We start from the raw sequence: 24,734 nt of genomic DNA, 5'->3' as shown, positions 1-24,734 counted from the left end.
AGTCTAAAACTTCGGCAATTGAAAAAAAGTATAAATTTTTTTTACAATCGAGACTGTAATTTACGTTAGTTTAAAAACTTGCTGGTTACAATCTAAACCCTAGAATCATAAACATTCTTTCTTCACTTTTCCTTTTGTTTCTAAAGGTCATTTCTCTTCTTTCCTTTTTTGGTATACATTATCATGGCCATAGAAAGGGGGTAGCGGATTTCTACCCCCACGAGGGGCGGGGCCTATACACGGTCGAGAAACAGCCCGGGACTGGAAATTTACCCCCAATATATTATTAAATAATCAACATGTTATTGTTTGATTATAAAGTGATTTGCCATAGCACGGAAATCTACCCCCGGACATCTACCCCCAGAAATCTACCCCCAGACATCTACCCCCGGACATCTACCCCCAGTGGTTAAATCATAAATATCTGGCCCCGGAATTCTACCCTCGGAAATCAACGGCTCTTCGGTTAATCATTGTCTTGCAATATCCAGTATAAAACATGCGATATGTCATTGTCTTGTTTAACATTATCTATATTCCTAATTCAATAAGTTGTAACAGTCCTTTTTCACCCGACCTACTTTGCCGATTGTTACGATTGAGTTGTCATTTTAAAGCTTAAGATCTTGCGCAGAGCAAAATGGTAAATAATTAAAAAGGATATTTTGATTATTGCTTCAAAAGGTTGACCCCTAAGCCTTTCATGTTAATTTTCTATTAGAAAGACGTTAAAAAAGCGATAAAAACTATCTTTTTGATTAAGAATCCATTATTTTTAATTTTTATATTTTTCATCTTTCACAGCTGTTTGTTATTTCATAGATGTCGTATTCTCCAAACAAATTATTAGTATTTCATAAATTACTAGTAAACATTACGAGTAAACTTGACAAAAATGCAAACAATTGGGGGTTTGAACAAAATTTATTTTAATTCAAAAGTAGTGAGGCCATATTTTTATGGCTTAAGACACTCGTGTCAATCCACCGAATCCAATTAAAAAGATTATTTAAATCGAATCACGATCGATGCTCTAGTTTTTTAGGAGAAGGCCACGTAAAATGCCTCCTGGGCCTTGACAGACAAAGCAGAAATTGAGATAAAGACTTGTTTTGGCTTCTTTAATGTATGAAACGTAAAAATGACCAGAAAATATATAATTTTGAGCAATGTTCATACTAAACTCTAATTTCATTTAAATAAATTCGTAAACCAAAAAGAGCCATGAGGTAATAATACCTTCCCTATCCCGAAATATCCAATTTTATTCTTTTACATTATTCTCCGTTATTTCACAACCAGCATTGACAACCAGAACCAATCATAAAATATGTTTATGTTTTATTTTTTACGATTAATTATTTGTGTAAACAACTAGACTTTTTGGCCAATGTAAAACTCCGGATAGTGTCTACTACATAGGGATTATGCTATTTCGTATTACTAGAAGGTAATTGATAGTAAAAAAAAATTATTAATTCATTAATCAACCTGTGGCAGGCTTTTTATCAACATTTAATTGCATTTTTTACCACTAGTAATCAGAAAATAACCTCCTTCAGTGATAGGTTTTAAATTTCACGATCTGCACTCGTACATGTGCCGTTAGCTATTAGTGTATGTGAAAATTTGTCAACCATTTAAATCACTGTCTGAAAATAAATCAAATGCTTATGGGTTAAACTTTTGAAGCCCTTTATCAAAATATCCTTTTTAATTACCATTTGCGTTGCACTGAATCTTGAGCTTAAAAATGACACCTAAATCAGTTACAGCTTAATGAATTGGGAAGATTAAACAATACAACGACCTATCACATGCTTAATACTAGATATTAGAGTGTAATTATTAAACGAAGAGTCATTGATTATTTTTATAAACCAATTACTAAAATCAACTACAACAATGAATATTGGCCGATACGTAGTGTAGCACGGGGGGTAGATTTCCGGGGGTAGAATTCCGGGGTCGGACATATATGATTTGACCACTGGGGGTACATTTCTGGGGGTAGATGTCCGGGGGTAGATGTCCGGGGGTAGATGTCCGGGGGTAGATGTCTGGGGGTAGATTTCCAGGGGGAAAGTTCCGGTGTCAGGTTTATTAGCATTTTGATTAATTTCAACTGTTAAGTAAACCGTGAAATGCGAGTTGATTGAATAAATAATACTTTATCCATCCTAAAAGTTCACAGCCGGAAATCTACCCCCATACATGTGACGTCAAAGTGACGTAGGCGTTTTTTCATGGGGGTAAATATCCGGGGGTAGAAATCCGGCGACCCATAGAAAGAATTTTGTCATGGATTATAAATAATAACTTGCATATTTTTTTATTACTTTCAATTTTTTATTGTTCAGAGAAGGTGACCAAACTGTGGTATGAATTTTGAGCTAGTTAATACAATTTAGTTTTAGGTAACAGCTTTCAGTATCTAACAAAAAATAACATTTTACTCCAAAATGTTTTATTAAACAAATAAATCTACAATATTTTACTTAAAATACATTAAAATATTTCATATTTTTTTAGTACTACTAAGCTATATAATGACACAATAAATCGATTTAGTTCAAGCTTTGTTGTTAAAAAGAGTTCTTACCCATCTTAGTTAACAATATGCATTTCATCCTAATAATGTAATAATATGTTTGTCATATTATGATTTATAAAACAAAACACAAATTAAACATATTCATTATGAAGTATTAGATCATTTTATGGTAGTTCTTTGAAAAATGGAAAAACAGTTTAATCATTAAATTTTTAATTGATGAACATCATAAATGACAAAATATTTATCAACTTATGCCAAAACAGTCAGTGATAAAATGCAAAGCCACATTGTCATAATATTGGTTAAGTTATAAAGAACTCTTCAGAAAGAATCTTTGGGTGCTGTCAACTCAACTCTAAAGATTGCCAGAACTTTGTTTTAGCAGCCTAAATTACAAATTCTTTATAGATTGAACATTTTTAGTTATACTTAAGTAAAATAACTTTTACATTTATAGAAATGCACTTATTTAAGGGAACATTTTTTACTATTTCATTCGTTCAAAAATTATTAGTTCGGCCGCTTAGAAAGCGACCTCCTCCAGCATTGGTTTAGCATTAGCGAGCAGGTCGTTTTCTAAGCGGCCGAACTTTAGTAGGATGTGGCGAAGGATTAACTTTTAAGCCTGTAATAGCAACCAATCTCATGTTGTTGGTTAAAGAAGTAGATGATACACAAAACCCAAAAGTAGTAGTTTATTAATGAAGAAAATTCATTAAAATATTTTTCATCCCAATATTGCAGTTCCTACATGTAATTAATATTATTCATGTATTTTAAAACGTTTTTTAATTGATCATTTAGTGTTATTTTTTAAATAAGTTCAACCACTAAATATAATTGTAATGAAATAGTAATCAGTTTTTTTTTGACAAATCGAGTTTTTTCTTACAACTACAAAATCCCTGGATAAAATGTTGTTATTTTAGAATAATATTCCTCTTAAAAATACTCCAAGAGTTGACAGTGTGGACGGATTTTCTTAATTAAATTTCCTATTATACAAGTTACACTCATAACTACAATCCAGCCTATGTACATTTATATGCTGTCAACATTAAAAATAGTCGCTATGTATGCTGATAAAATAATACCTAGGTTTATAATCTACATTACTGCACAACATGGTAAAACGGAAATAGAAATACATGATTAAAAATTGAAACTTTTAAATTGATGATTGGAAATTATAAGAATTGTGTCTTGGAATGGACACACAATAAGTTATAAGATGATGTAAGCAAAACCAAAGTTGGAGGATGGGGTGCTCGTAGGACCTAGGTGGAACTAAGGGTCTCAGTTTGTGTGTAATGTGGCGATCGCTAGCGAGATGAACAGCATCAGCGAGATCCAGGCGTTGGTTTTGTGTCCACCTGTAACAAGGTGTTTAAAATATAAATACATCACTGATTGGTTACCGCTCCTACAATTTCAGGTACTCAAGGAACATGTTACATACGTCATATCTAGGCTAAATCCGTATTTTATCAATAAAAAACATTGTTTAAAATTAAAAGGCAGTCTCCATTAACTTATAATCAGTGTTAGAAATATCCATTCATGATTTGTTTGTCCTGAAAATGTAAACGTTTATAGCTTCAGTCAACACAACCACTAGTCCTTTGTCACTGCAGATGTCAGACCCTTGCCAGTTAAGAAACATTTTAAGAAATAAAGTACTTTTCCAAGATATATCTTCTAAAAAAAATTCAATAAATTTTATTCTTGAAAAAAATACATGCCATAATCTTAAATCATATACAGTATGAATAACTTGACATTTCAAAGCTTTCATCCAATTCCAAACTAACCTCCTCCTAAATGATATGATCAAACAAGTAGTTTTTTTTCTTTTTTTAAAGAAATAAGTCAAATGAATGGTATCAGCAAAGTTACTCGTAGGTACTTTCTTACATTAGCCTGTCAAACACCCTTACAATAAGTAAGCTGTGCTCATGATATTGTATGGGGAGAATCACAAAAATTGCAACTAACTAAAATTAAACGGTATTTTTTACAACATTGTGGGATGGTCAATTTTGTTAAAAATGAAAAGAACCGTATCATACAAAATTAAAATCAAAATCGCCATTTTTGTGAAGATCCGAGTTTTCGTTATTCTATGGCATTTTATGGAAAATCACCATTGCAAATCTATATTTAAAAATGCCAGAAGATACCGTGGATGTCCCACACACCAAATTTCATCAAAATCGGACCACAGATAAAGTATGTAGCTGTGTACACATCCACACAGACAGGAGCGCACACAGTCAATTCGAAAACCACTTTCTTTGGGTTCACGGAGACCCAAAATGGAGATTTCCGCTCAAAATTTAAACTAGGAAATTGTGACGAAAACAATACTTTCTCCGCATTAAAACCATTCAATTAGTATTGATTAAAACCATAAATATATTTTAATCAGAATTTTATTGTGGACGACACCAAGTGGACATCATTTTTAGTCCAAAACATCGGCATGCATACCTCCATTGTCTGGGCAAAGCTTGACTCAAGTTCTTTAGCTAATTCGTTTGAGCATTTCTGGGGTGACTCGTGCAAAAGAAACTCTCTACTCTCTACTGGGTGTCGCCGCGGATTCCGTCTCCCGAGCGCCGCGTCTCTCCAGGGGCCCTATTTTTGAAATGGTTGACTGTTGAGTCAATCGTCAGCACTCAACTCAACCAACAACATGATTTGGTATTTTTGAAACCCAACAGTTGGGAAGCGAGTTGGGAATCACTAGTTGAGAGACTCGTGGTGGAAATGTAGAGCATACGACCGTCAAAAATTCAGATGACGTCATTTTGAACCAATCACAATGCAGAGTTCTTGCGGACTTCGATTTAACCTCTTCTTACTCTAAAATCTGGCAGCTAATCTCAATCTGCCATATTTCGAGACACTGAGGTAAACTGTCAACTCCGTTCTTGAGAGATTGAGGTTATAATGGGTTATGTCTTGCTTAATTTAATCTTAGTGATTGCAAAGTACCTTAACTTATATAGGCTAAACTTAAGTATTAAAAATAAAATTTACTATGGATGTTTGTTTTAGGGTGTAGCTAATTATAAGTTTAGGCATAGGCTGCACTTTACTTTAGGTCCTACACTCATCCTAAATACATTATTAATTGCTTTCTTCGTCTCTATTTCGGAACACATCACCTTATTTTAGTTTCCTTCATCGGTTTGTTTTATGTTATTTTTAATTGTTTTTTATTTAGGTTAAAGCGGCTATTTGCCATTGCACTGGAAGCATATCGTAACTTAAATTAATTTGATCCCTTTATTAGGTGAATGGTATTGAAACAAACTATGATATTGTTTCTCTCTACCACAATCTTTAATACCTTAAATCATAGGTCTAATAACAATAATTATCTTATAATAAGTTCAATTAGTATGCCTAGTCTATTTCAAACATTCCAACAAGATTAAAACCCTTGATTAAATAGTCTAGTATTGACACAGTAAATAAAATTAAAATGCGATTATTCTACAGAAAACAATCGCATAATTGGGTGCTAATACATTGACAACAAATACATAACCTCTAAATCGCAATTAGTAAATTAAAGCAATAACAAAACAATATGGCGTCGTCTCAAAAAGAGTAATTTTTTGCCGAAAGAGAGGAAGAAGAAAGTGCAGTCAACCTCCACTCAACAGCTCGATAGGTGTTGAGTAGTTTTGGTTGTATAAGTCCACCGTCAACCGTTTCAAAAATACGAAACGATTGGAAATAGAATGACTCGACACTCAACTCAACAGTCAACCATTTCAAAAATAGGGCCCCAGCGCCGAACGGGTTACCTGGCATAATCTGACAGTTTTGACAGTCGAATTGGAATTCACAAAAGCAACGGACCGCAGTGAATTTGTGTGCCCAATTGAGCATTGTAGGCGGGTAGGCCTAGATCAGCAGTCAATATTTAATTTATACTAGAATGATTTGGTTTAACTACAGACAATAGACCATTATTTTTTGTCTTTGGGTATACTTTGTCTATGGTTTAACATTACAAATCAAGTCCAGTAATATAAAACCCCCGCCGCAGCAAACCTGCCGACTAAGCGAATTTCCATTTGTCTGAATTGATTTTCAGTCAAATATATTTTAATAACATTAGGTTTAACGAGTAGTAGCTAGGTTTGCTGTTACAAGGAAACTAATAAAGTGTGTTTTTGAGTAAAATATTGATAGCTTAGTACAAAATAAATAAATTTGCCAAGTTTGATCAAAATATATCCATAAACAAGCGAACTACAACATTTGACGATATTCTCCATAAGAATAACATGGGAATTTTAAATTTACAATTTTTTTTGTTTTCTCCGTCACTAATAACCGAACAAAAATACTTTTATATACTAATTTTTTTTTGAAGCTCTTTAAAAGGGTCTAAAGAGAAATTGGGAAATTTTGTGTTTTGAGGGTCAAAAGTGAGAAAAACCAATTTTTACCCCATAAAACCCCCCATAAAACCTTGTTCCCATGGTCCGATCGTGCTGGTTCGCGAACTCATTCAAGTTTATCCCCCTTTACACCTTTAAACCAAATTTCATCAAAATCGGACAAAAATTATTCAAGTTATCGCGTTCACGGACGTATATATATATATATAAGTCTATATATATATATATATATATATAAGTCTATATATGTATACATATATACAAATTTGAACGAATGGTGTTTTTGGCCTCTGGGGACATCAAAATGAAAAAGTAAATCGGTCCCGGGTCTAGGCGGAGCACATGAAAAGAGCCCGAAATTTTAATCCCAAAAAAGGTTCACTAATCAAGCATGGAAAGAGCCCGGGTCTCCACAGGTACCTGAGGAGGAGGACGCTGACTCGTGTTCTGAAATAGTGTTGTGTTTGGTTGGGTTAGGTTAGGTTAGGTTACGTTAGGTTACGTTACGTTAGGTTACGTTACGTTAGGTTAGGTAAACAGACTATATCTTTTAGTAATGTAAATATCTTTTAATAATCTATATTTTATCAAGCAACAGCTGTGGAGAAGGTATAATATGATGAAAATAGAAATGAATAATATCAAAACTATGTCCGTGCACCAATGAAACTGTTCTCAGACCTAGCGAAATTTTATTTTGAGTTTAATGAAATTATTATGATAAATATTGACTGATTCACAGATTAAACTCATTGTAAACGGCATAAGAAAACATATTAACCCTCGTCACTTCTACATCACTGAGTAGACCCTTTGGTAATTTATGGCTTCGGCGCTCGGGATACTCTTTTGCTTTCGGCGTCCATAGTAAAAAACCCAATAAGCCCATAGTAAAAGTAAAAACCCATGGTGCTATAATAACTCCTGCTACTTTTTACATCATAAACTCAAAACAAATTACCCCGCTTGCTTTTTGTAGCAGTTCTAAAAGTGTACCTAACTGCACTTGTCATTTAAAAATCAATTGGAGTGAAACAGTCAAACAAGGCAATCAGCTGATTGTTGGGCCAGTTTACGTCCGGATGTCGGTGTAATGGTGGCGGCCATGGGACTCGCAATTGCGGCGACTCGCGTGAAAGGTTACCTTATCCCGGGGTTGGCATTACTGGGGTAAAGACAGAGGCAGCCACGTGACTGATTACAACCTCTCCCCTGATATCGCGTGATATCTGACTACCAAGATCTCGCTCTCTTCTTCCACCTTCTTCATTTTGTTTGAACACCGAAGGTTAATTTGTATCGCCTCTGTCTCTGTTAGGTAATAAGCAAATCGGCAATTTAATACCTTGGTGTGTTTTCGTGATGGAAAGGTCCTACAGAAATACGTAACTTTTCAGACAGTCCTTGACATTTGTTGAGTGTTTAGGTTGATGTTTAGTACGATTTGCTATAAATATGTTTCGACGGTTTTTACACCTCCGCCATTCATCGTTAAGGTCGATTCACACACATCAGTTACGGCACGTTACAGTCCAGTCACTTTAAGCACGTCACAGTTATCAAAAATATTCTTTAATGGATTTTCTATAGCGCTATCTACACTCACCCGTTGCAGTTCCGTCAGTAGCTCTGCAGGCGTCCGTCAGTCAGTTTCAGATTTCTTTTCACCGATATTTTTGGATTGTTCGGAAGCCTGACGGACGTGTTTGAGGTTAGAAAATAATAATTGTTTATTTAAATAATCGATTTTATATTTTAAGTAATGCTTGTAACAATTAACAAGACGAACGATGAAAATTTTATAGAACGTTGTGTTTTAATTAAACATTTTATACTTTAACAACACTGTAAATAAGTGATGGAAGAGTGACTGCAACCAAATGACTGACAGTTTTACTTAGAAGAGGCGGATGCAACTGTGACTGGACTGTAACTGGATTGTAACGGAACTGTGACTGGACTGATATGTGTGAATCGACCTTTAGGCAAACCAAAGAATCCACTGATCAATGGGTCGTCTGAATAAGTTAAACATAGTTAACCCACAACAAACAATCATCCACAAAATAGGTCTTTTTACCAAAACTGAACTGCGTATAACTTATTCAGACGCCATGCTAGAAGTGAATCCTATGTAGACTGGCCATGGCGGAGCGCAATCGGGAACTATAAAAAAATTATAATTCTACAAAAGGCATAGGAGTAATGATTATATTAACAGTTTTACTGTAAGGCCTGCACAAGATACGAAGGTAGTTTGTTTCGAGAGTTCGTTCGTAGGTCTGTTAACTTCAGACCAAGTATATTGTACAGGGTGGGGCAATGAAAGCACCCCAATCTATAAGTAGTACAAACTCAAAAATATATTCACCCTATGGATATAAATTGCGCATCAAAACACAGCTCATCTTTTGCCATTTAACCTAAACAAAGTCATTTTTCCATTTCTTGAGAAAGAAATCCTGCAAGTGACGTTCTTGTCCTACTTGACATTCCTTTTTCATTTGAAAACTCCATAAAATACTCCTCTAGCATTTCTTCAGGAATCACTTAAGTTTTTGGACAATTCCTAGCTTCGGTTCAAGCAAATCTGTGGGGCGATTTTGGAAAATCTCTAACTTCAAGTAGCTTATTAGAACAACCCCCCCCCCTTCCAAAAAAATGAGCCAACGTAAAGCTTTCAACAACAAAAGCTTCCTGGGAAATCTCTTTGGACTTTCAGTTACTGCGACTCGCACTCTTTCAACATTTGCTGGTGTACAAAGAGTTTTGCGGAACCTATCGATTATTTCTTAGGTTTAAGCGTTTATCTTAAATAACGTTACCCAGTTCACCACTGTTTTCCAATCTGGAACAGTGCCATGTTGACCAAGGATGGAATGTGGTCCAAACAATATCTGGGTTTTTGCACAAGAATCACTATTTTAAAAATAGGTTTAGACATCAAAATCTCAGTGTTAATAGCCTCAGAAATAATATTTACTAAAATGGCATAGTTTAATTGTTGTTCCTGTCCTGGGGGAAGAGTGGACCTTTGGTCTAACTCAGGGCAGGTTAAATAAAGAATTTGTCATTTGTCATTTATAAGCACAGATGATCATTCGTTGTTGCAACAATTAACATGTGACAGCTAAAACAAATTGTAGCGTTCTCATTGCCTCATCCTGTACTTCTGAAATCTTTAAAAATTCATACTAAAATAAACTCAGCCCGTTTTTTATAGATTTAGACTTCTGATATTCTCGGACAAACGTCAATTAAGTGGCCCTTAACCGTAATAATAGCCTACTACAGTATTTGATTTCATACACTAAAACTAAAATATATATTTCATCTTTATAAACAAGCACTTTTTGGTGTCAAACTTAGATTTTCTTGTTGGAACTTTGAGTTTACAATAAGTTTTTCTTTCAATTTGAATTGCTTGAAAGGTTTGCATATTCGACAGAAATCAGTAAATAACACGGTTAATTTTATCGGTGGCCAATACCATAACGTTCATTTTTTGACAGCTTTAACATGGAAATGTTACGTATACCTCTATAAATAGTCAAAGGTATTATCATTGACTATTGGATAAATAGTCAAAGGTATTATGTAGTGTGATGTTATTGTGGCACGGATTACTTTAAGAGTTTATTTATGTTTTAAGTAGCCTACTGCGCCGTTACTTATCCACCCCTTGTTTGCTGTGATCAAGTTTCACAACGTAGGACCTACACTTGCTATTACCAGTACTATACCAGAAAATATATCCCTTAGTATTTATTGATCGGACTCACTGTTGCATTGGTTGTCCTCCTCCTCGTAGCCGAATCTGCAGTAGCATCGCTTCTCGTTGGCCTTGACTGTACTGTTGACCACACACTCCGCCCCGTGGATACACTCGTGGTCGTAGTTACAGGGCTGGTGCAGTTCTGGAACACACCGACAACTCTACACCTTACAGTACTGTCATATAGTAATGCTTCGCTGTTCGGCTAGAAGCAATTCTACTTTAGACTAGCTGTAACCCACGGGCTTCACCCCGTTTGACTTCATAAGTATTAATAAAACTATTGATTGGTTAAGTTAAGCTGAAATAAACAGATAAGTAGGCCTACAGCTGAGGTATTTTTAACATTAGGTATATGGAAAGTTCCCTTTAGAAAGGAATTACGACCTTAAAAGGCAATTTATGAAATAATGGATAGTTTTGCGCAAGGTTTCTCGTCATTACGAATATTTTAAGTATATGGTTTATGGGGGTGTGACTTGTAGTTTTCTCAAAAGTTCATGGGTACTTTGGGCTTTATATATGGATAAGAACAAAATGTTCAATATTTTTGTGATCGACATTTCTTAAAGTTAAATTGATGTTTTTAAATTGATTGTGGGTTAATTACGAGTATTTTGAAATTGCATTATAAATACACGCAGTGATATTTTATAATGTAAAATTTTAAGGAATTGTTTAAAAAGTAGTAATTCATAAATTATATCCAAAAGTTAATATTAGGAATCAAAATCAGTGTTAGAAATAATTTGGAGATCTAAAAAGATGTGAAGGTTTATATTTACGAGAATCTATAATCAGATTGTATTACGACTTAGTTTTTTATTTCTTTTTAAGTAAACGTATCTAATTTAAATCCATGATTTAAAATCACTTATATTTATATCGGCAAGTCATATTACCAAAGGATATAAGAGTTTTACTTTTAAAACGAATTTTCGTTCTTTCCTGCAGTTTTCACTGTAGCCAAAAGTAGTTTGTTTAATTTTTTGACAAATTTATTAAATGTTAAAGTTATGAAAAAGTAGTTCTCCAATTATCACAGGCTTAAAAAGCTACTATTTTATCAAAAAAACGGAAGGTCATTTTTTAGAGTAAAATTGTTGTTTTCGAATTTGAAATAGTAATGTTAAGAATGTAAATGTACCTATGTTGATATTAGCATAGGGCTTGAAGAGCGGAGGTTTGGTGGTTAGGTCCGTCTGGCTTGGGTCAACCGGCCGAAATAATTCTCTCTCATCTAATGTAAAATAATACAGTACACAGTTATTGTTTTCACTATTCATTTAACACCTAAAATAAAATTACTTCACAATACCTCTTGTATCACAACTGATATCTTACTAATGTTTAAAAGTTAAAAGTCTAAACCATTACAAACCATTACAAATCAAAGTATTCAAGTTTATAGAATACACTTGGTGGTATTTTTGATGGTATTGTATGATATACTATTATAAATTTACCTAATTTAAACTACATGAATTGCCTACGAGTGAGGACAACTAAGTTGTTTACAGATTGTTCAAATCGTGCATTCTATTGATAGCCAACGTGAGACTGAAACTCATTTTTACTAACTAAATTATCAAGTTATACATTACTTAGGAAAATTTTGGTTTATAATTTTATTTCATTAATATCTATAAAATACGTGTATTTTAATTTACAACCAGTAAGCGTATTAGTTTGCATTTACTGGTTTAATTGTTAATTGCGTTGTTTTATGTGCCAACGTTAAGGCAATTTCGTTTGTTTAAGGCTGTCAAAACCTTAATATGGTGAAACCTCTCAAATCCTAAATACGGGGTTTACAATGATACACTTGTTTTGTAGCACATTTTAACTTACCTTGTAGATATCCAACCCTTCCACATTTAAAACCTTATACTTTGCATGATTTCATGTTTGTCAAACCTAACAATAGGTTTGCATATTTTAGGCTGTCTTGCTGTGTGGGCATTGTTTAAAAGTTAGACTTTGAAGCCATACAAAGTTTTCATCGCCGCAAGCGTTTAACGAAACTATAGTGAGATAAGAACAGGCTTCAGAAACATTTCATAATTAATGTGTGAATAATACGTAAAGTATGAACTTACCTTTCTGATTTTGATCTAACACTCGTGTATTCAAATTGACAAATAAATTTTGTTCACACCAAACAGTAATTAGTAGTTGATAGTTGATACACAAAATCAACAACATACTAACTATGTGGTTGATGAGCATTATTCGTAATACTTGTGATATTAATGCAACAACATCAATTGCACCACATTAGTTGCTGACACTGACAACATAGTTACATGACACAGACGGGACTGGCTATATAGTGCTGCTACTTACCCTGGTCTAAGTGTCGTGTTAGGTTTGTATTTCGTACCCTATGTCATATGACAGCCCCTTACTTTGTCTGTATATTTTACGATTGTCTGATTCACTGTTTGTTTGCAGTTATGTAAATATTAATATTTTTGTTTTGTTATATCGGTCAACCAACCTTTTGGTGGGCGTTTGTTCCCGATCAGGACATATCCACGAACATCTAAGGAAAAAAACTGTCTTAACATTTGTCATGTTTAGAGTAAATCGCCTAGGCATATTTACATGTTTTTGGCAAAAGGCGTAATTGTGGTTGATTTTTGGTCTCATGTATTCTGGTGTATTTGAATATTACTTTGTGTTGAATTGTGGTGAGAATTAGCATGCTTGAATTACATTCTACGCGTGCAATAATTTTAATCGTGCTTAGTGACAGGCAACTAAACAACACTAAAACTTACCTGCAGTATTTAGTAGGATCTGACGGTTAGGTATTTATTTTAAATTCTGGATATTTTATATATGTTTCATTTGTATTATTAAATAACCGTATCTTACTGTTCGAACAGTTAAGGAATAGCCAGTTATTAATTTTGTCATACATTTCTTGAACAATCTATGGATGCAAGTTGTTTACACACAAAATATGCTTTATAACTCTGAAACCCTTTTAACGAGACATATTGTTTATATTTTTAAGTTTAATCGAAGAAGCTGTTTACTATGCAAGATAAATTTGACCAGCAGGATACGTAGTTTTAAGGCTTATATTTTAAATGAATGTTTTATAGAAAGTACTGACTACAAAATTACATTTAATTAAGATATAAAAGAAATATTTTTATCATAAAATTAACACGCAAACTGTATTGGTCCTATGAGTTATGATAGGAGATTATGCATTTTTTTACATGATAATATTCCTTTTGATTTCCGCTACAATTTTCATAAACCGAAACCAAATGTTTATGATTAGGCTACCTTACAAAGGTTTATGAACAAAGGTTTATATTTACTGAACCGCTAAGTATTGCAACCATAAATGAGGGTTTCCCCTTGTACACTGTACTAAGTTAGTAGGCCTATGTATCCATGAACACGCGTATTCCTGCAGATAAATAGCAATTATTTTGATAATTTCCTCCTTATGGGCTAAAACCTCTCTGTCTCAGAACAACAACAGTCTTAATAATAAATATGGTATTACGGAAGCATTCGATCATCTTTCCCTTATTATAGCAATTTTGACTAGTCGTGTTATTGAAAATACAACGTGCACAAAACTAGGGTTTTTTCTCCAATATAACAAATTTTGATATAGAAATTTCAAAAATATATATGTCATTGCGAAATATAGAGGCATAATTCAAACAACCCTGTTTTTACCTATGTTTAAAGAACGGGATTTTCATTATTCCACGGCCCACACCTCGACACCTCGTTGCTTAGTCAATCTTAAAATTTTTCGAATATGAAGAATTTTAGTCTACTATACTTGTTTTCTTAGTTTTAGTAATGTAATACAAAATATAACACACTGTACACTTTTTTAAACATTTCTATTTAAAGTTTTAAAGACATATTTTTTAACTCTCAGATAAATATATCCAAAGTTCGACTTAAACCATGAATTTATTGTCTCAAGAGCCCTGAATTAAGTTTAGTACGAATATTCAAGTCAATACCAAGAACATCCAACACACAGCATACAGCGGAGTTCAGAGAGCGGCTTACAAGGGAGGGACGAATTCGCTTCCTTCCATTAAGATAATAATAATTACATCACAGCGAACTCAAAAGTAACTTTTTCTAAGATCAGTAGAAAACATTTCGTTTTGTTCAAGCCTTATTGAACCTTATTGAAGCCTTATTGATTAAACGAGCATTTCATAGTACCATGGTATCATTTAAAGTTGATCGTTTCGCAACTAATAGTTACCTACGGATTAATCATCATGGCACCATGGGAATCCCGATTTCGCCTAAAGGTTAACAGCTGTTGGACATGTCAAAAGCCAAAACCAATTAATGACCGGGGTAACTTCAAAGCCAAGTTGGAGTGTTTATTCTGTTTGCAAAACCACAGACAATACAGGAACTGTTTGGTTGGAGATTAACGATGTGAAATTTAACTCTTGCCTGTTAATAGGCAACCTAACTTTTAGAATTATCATGAGTAAGATAACCCATTAAGTCTTAACGAAATTGTAAACGTCGGGAGGAGTACATTGGGGGTTCATAGAGTCCTTGTTGGAGAAAATGAAACATTTGCTATGATAACTACCACTAACTAATCATTAAATGTTATTAAATGTTTATTTAAATAACCTTTTTATTTTATACAACTCACATTTTTTTACCTTTTTGGCAAAACAAATCTATTATTTTGCTATCATCTCATAAAAAGGTACAACAAATTATCTTAAGACCTTTATTAGTTTTGGTATACTATTTACTGATATTATTTTAGCAATAAAGTGTTGGATTCTATTCATTTGATGATAGACTAAGCCTCTAGACATTAATTGTAAAAATCCATACGAGCACAGATCATGGTGCATTTTTTAAATTAAAATAGTATCGGCTATCTTACAGATGAACATAACCAAATACTTAAATATAAAACTACTTTCTCAGAATTGATGTCGGGGTAAAATAAAATGAACCTAAATTTATATGTCACGTTCCATTATCACGAATTGACATTTCCTATTGAAAACTATTAAATTTTACTCAATAAAATATTTACAGACTGCTTTTATAATATAAAATATATATTAAAAGTATTCTGAAACATATAAATGAAGCGTTGTGAATACTCAACTGATCTATATACCTACACAAAAGACGTGTATAAGAAGAGAAGTACTTAAGAAATATAGAAAATACTAAAACAGTAGCAAAGACTTTGGGTAAAGGCAATACAAATAGAAAAGTATAATATAGCTATGTACAGCACATGTATAATTATCTCTCTTTGTTTACAAATGGAAACAATAAAGAATTAATGTAGAACAGTTCACATGTCGGGTATAGTTGAGTTCCTAACCTAATAATTTAGTGCTCACAGTACCATTTCACATGAATTGCTGAGCTTGAGACCCATGCAATATTGATCTGTATATAAGTACAAGGCACACGCATTCAACAATTCTCCTTATATTATACCAGGCAAGTCAGTCTTTTGTGCGTTGTGGAGGTTTATCACGAAATAGCGTTACCCTCCCTAAACAAATTCTAACTAGTTAATAAATTGATTGAAACATACTCAATACCACAGAATATAGAACCTAAAGGTATGTCCCTAAAGGTAGAAACTTTAGGTTCTATATTCTGTGCTCAATACCAAGGGACACCTCAATAGTTGGGCTAAAACTTATATTTAAGGCTCCGCTCTACTTTTGTTGTCGTAATGAGTGAGTCATATAGTTCGCTGGTTGAGATATATAATTTAAGGATTGGCTGGCAAAGAATGATTTGACTTTTTCCTATTTATATTTGTTGAACGGGATTGATTTAAGGTGTATTGAATAAAAATCTCTTTGGTTTAAATACCATCTAGGGTTATTCTCCTTTCGTATTTTGAGTTCCTTGATAATCAATCACAATTTTTACATGTTTAAAATAAACACACACCGCTTGATACATCCATTTTTGTAAATGAAAAACAATAGTTTTAAAGCGTTGAACAAACATAACGTCTAGAGAACTAAACCTGTCACACCATTCGAGCTTTGATGAATGTTTTAATTGTCAGAGAAAGTTTTAAGAAAAATATAATGGTTTTATAACATTGGTTATAAGTTAACAATTTGGTGTTCCGTATACAAAACACTTGCAACACCCTTGCATAATCCTTGCAACCTTCTTGCAAAACGCTTGCAAAACACTTGCAACAACCTTGCGAAACCCTTGCAAAACCCTTGCAACACCATTGAATAACCTTTGCAACACCATTGAATAACCTTTGCAAAACGCTTGCAAAACCCTAGCAAACCCCTTGTAAAACCCTTGAAACACCCTTCCAAAATCCTTGTAAAACCCTTGCAACATCCTTGCAAACCCCTTGCAAAACCGGTGCAACACCCTTGCAACTTCTTGTAAAACCCTTGCAAAACACTTGCAACACCCTTGCAAACCGCTTGCAAAATCCTTGGAACATCCTTGCAAAACCCTTGCAAAACCCTTGGAACACCCTTGCAAAACCCTTGCAACACCCTTGCAACTTCTTGCCAAACCCTTGCGCAGATTGGTAGAACAGAGCCTTAACAACAAAGTAAAATAATGTAAGGAATTACAGTGTTGCGTCTAGTCACATAATTAGTAAAATTTAATTTGTTTTACTAAGTAAAAAAAAAAACATCATAGGCATAGTAATATAATAAATCTTATGGGATGTATACAAAAATACGTCTAATAAAACTTGAAACACGAATTCCCACTTAGATTTTTTTCGTAAGGGCTATTTGCCAGTTGCCGTCTTTTGTGTGTATTTGCAATCTTGTTAAAAACCGTGAAAAATGTGTACTTTTGGTTTTGAAGTAAATGGGTAAGTTTGAATGTCATATAATGTTGGTTTATGCTGAATGGTTAATGTTGCCTTGATCCGTGAAGTGAACCTAGGTTTGTATCAACACCACTATCGTATTGACCTACTAGAGTATCTTCAAGGGTGACAAAAACATCAGTAATTCGACCAAGTTTGGAATGATCGTCTTTGTCACTTTTGAAAATCCTAGTCGTACATAGGATCCCTTAATGGGACAAAGTAACATAAAACACTGAGCTTTAAATTCAGTTGTTCATAGCCTATTTGTCTATGAAATTAGTATTTAATTAAAATTCGTATCCGCTTACATTTTAGATTTAGACTGAAACTTATTTCTGTCAAAAATGCTTGTAGCACTTGGGGAATGTGGAACTATGTAGTCGATGAAGTCAAAGCTTAGATCGTATGGAAAACTGATAAAGTATAAGGTCGACTCAAGTGTTAATATCGTGAGATAAAATGACAACTTATTGTTGTTAACTCTTTAAATAATTTAACAGACTTTTAACAAAAAGTACCATACAAAAAATTAATAAATTATATCCATTTGACAAAATTACTTAGAAACATCATGTTAACGTACAGCACAGATAAATTTAATACACAAGTTTTGCTTTAGTAGTTTAATATTTCAGTTTTATTATCGTTTGTTTATTTGGCTATGTGACTAATGTAGTGAGTGACCTTATAAGTATGTTGTAAGTGTTCTGCACCACGAGCTGTGTACAGGGTTGTGTGCTAGTGTGTGTATGTGACGTCACAACCCGGTCCACAGTACGTGTATGTGTGGTAGTGTGTAGGTACTGTGTGGAGTGTGGCATACCTCTCTTCTTGGTGGCGCACTCCCCGTTGGCTGGTGGCTGCAGGTCGTAACATAGACACCGCTTCTTGTTGTCAGTGTCCTTCTTGCAGGTGGTGAACTCCAGAGCGGCGCAGTCCTCCTCTACGCGGCACTCCTTTCCTCTGGGAGCTGCAACACACCTCTACCTCACACCTCACCCATCACATCCATCACATCCATCAAATCCATCAAATCCATCACATCCATCCCATCCATCACACGACTCGCGCCGTGCTGTGTCTTGTCGGAGTGTAAATGTCTTACGACAAACTGAGCTCCCGTCTAACGATGGTGTTTGAAATGTAAGGGTACAAACTCCTCTAAAATAGTGAATAGTGTTGTGTCGAAACCTGATAGTAATGTGATACTGGTTCTTGGAAAAGTAAAGATACAGAGAACTGATGTATATTCGATACCACTGATGATAACAGATAGCTACGCACCGAGGTTACCTTTTTGGTTTGTTTACTTAGATTGTGATGTGTCCAAACGGACACTCGAAACCACCGAACATTGATAAAGCGACTGCGAGGCAATATATATTTTTTTAGATGGTTTTACTTTTCCGAGTTCATTTTTCTCTTCTACCCGACCGATTTTCATGATTGAGGTCGCAAATTGGATGGATACACGCACAGATTTCACATCAAGCATCGGCATATATTTATCTACAGTTCCACTCAGCTTATACGCAAACGAAATTTACTCCCCATGCATTTCTTATAGGAGTTAAATTTTGTTTTTCTTTTTGGCTCTTCTGCATGACCGATTTTCATTATTGAGGTCTCAAATTGAAGGAATGCACGCACAGGTTTGCCATCAAGCATCGGCATATATTTATCTATAATCCCACTCGGCTCATACGTAAACGAAATTTGCTCCCCATGTATTTCTTATGGTAGTTAAATTTGGTTTTTCTTAGCCGAGTTCGTTTGGCTCTTCTACCCGACCGATTTTCGTGATTGCGGTCAAAAATTGAAGGTATGCCCGCACAGATTTAACATCAAGTATCAGCATATATTTATCTACTGTATTACTCTCAAAATAATCAGTAAATTATACGCTTTAAATTGACTTATTGATCGTTTGAATCAGGTAAGTTCAAGATACTGTGTTACTCAATCAAAAATCACAAATTTAATTATTTCTCTGATATTATACAGGGTTATTACAAATGATGTTCCTGATTTTGATTATAAATATTACTGGGTTAATTTGTTTCAAGACTATTTCAGTTGGTACCATCGGAAAGAAAAACTCATAAAGTTTCATTTACATTGGTTTGGGTGCATATCAGCTGTTTGTCAAGTCAATTGTTGTAAGTGTTGTGTAATGGTTGAATTTGAAGGCAGGAAAGCTTTTTGCCAGTTGGAATATTACATTAACCAATCTGTTATTAGTGTTCAACGACACTTTAGAACTAGGTTTAACGATGATCCTCCTAGTAACCACTATATTGGCAAGTGACCCTTGAAATTTAAGAGAAATGGCTGCATTTGAATGTTACTTGTAGTAGGGCTGAACTTCGAGCTCGGTGGTCGGAATAATGACACACCCCTGAACTGGCCTACAAGATCTCCGGACATCACCCCCTGTATTTTTTTCTTGTGGAGATACATCAAAGATAAGGCGTACACATTACCATTATCAGATAGCATACTTGAGATCCACCAACGGATTACCAATGCTATCGAAACAATAGATCAAGACACACTTTTCAAAGTCTAGCAAGAGCTTGACTACATTATTGACATCCGTCGTACCACAAGGGGTTCCCGTATCGAGCATTTACAGTTCTGTGTATCTGTGTCGAAACTTTTTGAGTTTTTCAAAAGTTGTAACCATTTTATTTCTTTGTATAGCAAATAAAACTATATTTTATGTATGTTTGAAATCATGAACATCATTTGTAATAACCCTGTATTTATTTCAACGCAGCCTTGCAGCATGGGTCCTCTTCCTCTAGTATCTAAGAAACAAATGTTTTTAACACGGCAATATCGTCCTCATTTCTCACGATCGTGGATTTCTTGTCCTATGCGATGTCATTAGACGAAAACGCTCGGCGGTTGGTGACAAATATAAATTTTGTCACGCAAATGTTTAAACATAATCGTTTACAACTTGTTTTAACAGAGTGAAAACTATTTTAATGCAGGTAATATTGAAACAAGTACCGAGAATCGATTTTGTTCAAGAACCGGTGTTGGTTCATGAATTTACAGTTGGTTAAGAGCCAACTGAGGCTGCTCTAGGGGTTTGGCCCTGTTGGGCCTTCGTGATTGTAGCTTTGATTGGTGCTCAGTATCCTATGTACCCTATATCAGTGTCCCATATCGTACCTTTGTAATTTATTAAAATCCAAAATATCACTTGACCTCACAAACGGACGATGTAGGGTTTGTTGTAAATTAGTAGACTGTAACTGAATAAAGGATAACAACGATGGTGTTGGTCATCTATCGTGGTTTTCAATCTATACTGACTTCTATCTTGCAATGCTGAACTCTGTTAAGTATTTATCAAAACATACATTTTTGTATAACAACTATAAATTATTAGGTGTCGTTGTTTGTATCTAAATTAGAACAAAGTAGTATGGACACTGACAGTGTATTTAGTGTATAAAAATATAAATAAATAAAATACAATCGTGTTGTACTTCTGATCAGATTTCACATCATTAGGCATTAAACAAAATGCAGTAGCCACATTTTAATATATCTTTGGAATTGCACTTTAATATTCATATTCCACGGACCACTTGAAAATTCAAATTGAAATGTGATTTATATTTATGTGTAACCATGCGTGACTCTGATATACAGTTTCTCCAAATTCGATGTAATCAACTGAAACCAATTTTATTCTGAAAGTTGTTTAAGAAATGTTTGAAAACATATATAAGAGAAACATGTTTTTATATAACGAGTAATTTTGTGCCATGTAATAAACGTGAAATATTTTGATTGGCATTACACAGAGCGCTTGTTCCACTTAGCGCATACATCTGCCACATTGCGTGCTGCATTGATTCGAAGCTCGCATATTTCATAGCGGGGTCTGACATGAAAGAAACCCTTTCTTTATAGATTGATGCGGGTAAACATGCTGACCGTTTAAACAGTCCACTCAAACAGCGCTGGGCAAACCACCTTATCTGACCACGGAGAAAATAAGTCTGGCCTTGGATTGTGTGCTTACAATAATTATAGGCCTGATGGGTTCCGCAGTAAGTTCATGAAAAACCTTACAAACCTGCAGAGGAAACTTTGAAACTGTCTATACGAAATAATATCTTAAGTAATAATATATGCAGTAGTAGTATGGTATTTAAAGTATGTTTGCTTAGCTGTGGTAGTATATTTTGCATACTACTTGAAACAACTTATGAGAAAAAGTAAACTGTTTATATATTGGTACAAAAGAGAAATGTGAAATATTATTTACTTGTGAAAAGGATCGTGCGATGATTAAACATAGACAACACATTTTTACCTTAACATGTTGTGAAGTTAAATTGTGTGTTTGTGAAAAATATGTTGTTAATTGAAGATTCTCAAACCATTGTTTGGTGCTTGTTGATGTGATTGTAACAGGTAAAGTGGAATTTAAGAAACTTAGTGAATTGTAACAGGTAAAGTGGAATCTGAGAAACTTAATAATTAATTGTGTGAATGTGAGAAAATTGTGAGAATGTAATAAATGTAGATTAGATAGTAAATACCTTGTTAGGTGGTAATTTGAAACATTGAATTAAGAACTTCCACTAGGTGTTTAGTAAAAGTAAGTAAGTAAGTTACTGATATTGCAGACTTTTAATGAATTAGTCTTAAAGACTTAACATCGTTGAAACCACGTTCAAAAAATAAACCAACGTTTTTTTATTCAAGATTACAAGTATTAGCAAACTTGGTATTATATTATTACTCTACTAAGTTTTCTTTACATTCTGTTACGAGAACAACAATTAACTTATATTGGTTATTGAGGTATTGCAATGTCATAATAATATATGAGTTCTACATCACATACAGGGTGATTAACTCAAGGTGGCCACCATAGGAATATCGAAAACGGTAAGAATTAGAGAAACCTTTAAATGGGGGACATTCCTTTATTTTTTGGTGGCAATTGAAAATATGAATTTAGTTTTTTTTTATTCAGCCACCATTTTCCAAAATGGTGGCCAACTTTTAAATTTCTTATGGAACACCCTATATTTGAGCCTATGAAAAAATGACTTCCGGTGTACATGTTGCATCATGTAGCTCCTAAAAAAGTAGTCTTAAAATTGTATCTACATTCCAAAAAGACCATAAAATACGTAAAAAATATTGATTCTATTATTTCAAAAATGTTAGCAAACTTCAAAAGTGGAAAACGGTCTATTTTTGGTATTTTATGGTCTTTTGGAATGTAGATACAATTTTAAGACTTATTTACATTTAGCATTTTCGCTATAACCTACTCGTTTAGGAGCTACATATGATGCAACATGTACACAGGAAGTCATTTTTTCATAGGCTGTAACTCCTAAACAAGTGGGTTTATGAAAAAAATGCCAAAAATAAAAAAAGTTTTTAAATTGCATGTTCTATCCAAAAACATGATCAAATATCAAAGTTGGTCACCATTTTGGGAAATGGCGGCTGAATTTAAAATAACTAAATTCATATTTTTAATTGCCATAAAAAAAAGGAATGTCCCCAATTTAAAGTTTTCTCTAATTCTTACCGTTTCCGATATCCCTATGGTGACCTCCTTGAGTTGATCACTCTGTATATTAGGAAATCTAAAACCACAACTAGAATAGTACTGATTTATTAAATTTTTTACCATCGTTGACTGTGTCACTTATTATGATTTTATATTTCCTTGAAGGGATGCACTGTATTTATAATTTGTATGCAAGTCGCTTGGTTTGCATTATCATCATATGAGTATTTGTATGGTAAATCTATTGAAAATCGCCCATTGAAATAAGTACTGTAATATTGCATTAGAAAATAAGTTTTATCGGTTTACTTGGGATTATTCAAGTCAATCTTTTAAATGCTTTTTTATACGGTTCTAATAGTTCACCTACAGTTTTGTATCTTTGAAATACTATTTTCCGTGTTTGCCGTTTTACTTTTATAACAAGACGTTCTTACAAGTAGCCGATTTGTTTAATTTAATTGCTATACTTTCACGGAATCAAATAATAAACACATGACTTGTTTCTCATAGAATGTACCAAGTGCTTAGAAAGAAAGGGAGTGAGACTTTTGAATGCGAGTCACTTTGTGATATGGAAGTTATGTGCCATAGAAGGTGTGTGAGAAGGATCAGTAGTGTTGTAGATGTTGAAGTAAACCTGTACTCACTCCCGTGGGTGTACGGCACATACAGGGGTTTTGATCCAACGTCAGAGGTTTCTGAGAAAACTGAAACATGCCGCAAACAGCAGTAACATGCATTATACTGCTCGCACCCATAGCAGGAGAAACATATCATGTAAACCGGTGAAATTTGCAAACAGTTTTATTGAAGCACAGAACTTTGAAGACAAAACATTGTAAATGTATAGAGTGTTACCCCAAATTTGCTGCTAACTTACATTTATCATCAAACTAACTATTTTTTATGAACATTTATGAAATACAACAGTAAGTTGAAACTTGATGGATGAATGATAGAAAACTCTACTATATTATCATTAAAAACTGGAAATGTATGTGAATAAACCGTTTGCTCTGCCATAATCGGAATATTGTTAAAACACAATGACGTATACATAAATACCAACAGTTGACGCATAAAAGCTGTCAACATCCATAAACTTTTCGCTTATTGTTTAGTTCACATTAAAAAGTGTTTATAATAAGCTGTAGCTGTAGTATTTTGGTTTCTGACAGTGTTTGGTGATAGTTCAATCATGCATTCAAAACTCCATTCATTCATTTGCAGCTCTGAATGCATTATAACAGATTCTCATTCAATAAGCAAACATTCACAGATGATGCACCATTTTAACATTCTCACATAGTCATTTATGCTTCTCCATCTCTTGCATGCTTTTCAGTGCCATTAAAAATCGCTGCTTCAAAATGTTCTGTAAATAGCAGTGTAAGTAATGGTGGAAAAATATCCTCAACATATACCATGGAACTTGATTATCTGTAAATAGAGTACAAAACGTTCCTGTTCAGGCTATTTAATGATAGAAGTATTTGAAACGACAATACTGCACTCATGGAATCGTAGCATAAAAACTACTAGTT

At 33.9% G+C, this 24,734-nt stretch overlaps 1 protein-coding gene across 2 annotated transcripts in view; it reads right to left on the bottom strand.

Annotated features, from left to right (window-relative positions):
- Positions 1-2,448: 2,448 nt before the first annotated feature.
- LOC128988206 (uncharacterized) overlaps positions 2,449-24,734 on the bottom strand; it is a 29,769-nt gene continuing 7,483 nt past the window's right edge. Inside the window, exons 2-5 of one of the 2 annotated variants that reach the window (XM_054409477.1) lie at positions 18,451-18,597; positions 13,257-13,301; positions 10,764-10,898; positions 2,449-3,933 (exon numbers count right to left, since the gene is read on the bottom strand). In XM_054409477.1, coding sequence (XP_054265452.1) covers positions 3,857-3,933; positions 10,764-10,898; positions 13,257-13,301; positions 18,451-18,597 — 404 coding nt within the window. In that variant the 3' untranslated portion in view covers positions 2,449-3,856. The remainder of the gene's footprint in view (positions 3,934-10,763; positions 10,899-13,256; positions 13,302-18,450; positions 18,598-24,734) is intronic. The other variant, XM_054409486.1, reaches the window with a different exon arrangement.

Source organism: Macrosteles quadrilineatus, unplaced genomic scaffold (assembly GCF_028750875.1).
Source record: "Macrosteles quadrilineatus isolate MER2022 unplaced genomic scaffold, UCM_ALF_1.0 Scaffold_1__1_contigs__length_201487025, whole genome shotgun sequence".
Classification (NCBI taxonomy): domain Eukaryota; kingdom Metazoa; phylum Arthropoda; class Insecta; order Hemiptera; family Cicadellidae; genus Macrosteles; species Macrosteles quadrilineatus.
Note: the sequence above shows the minus strand (reverse complement) of the source record. Positions and strands in the feature narration are given on the sequence as shown.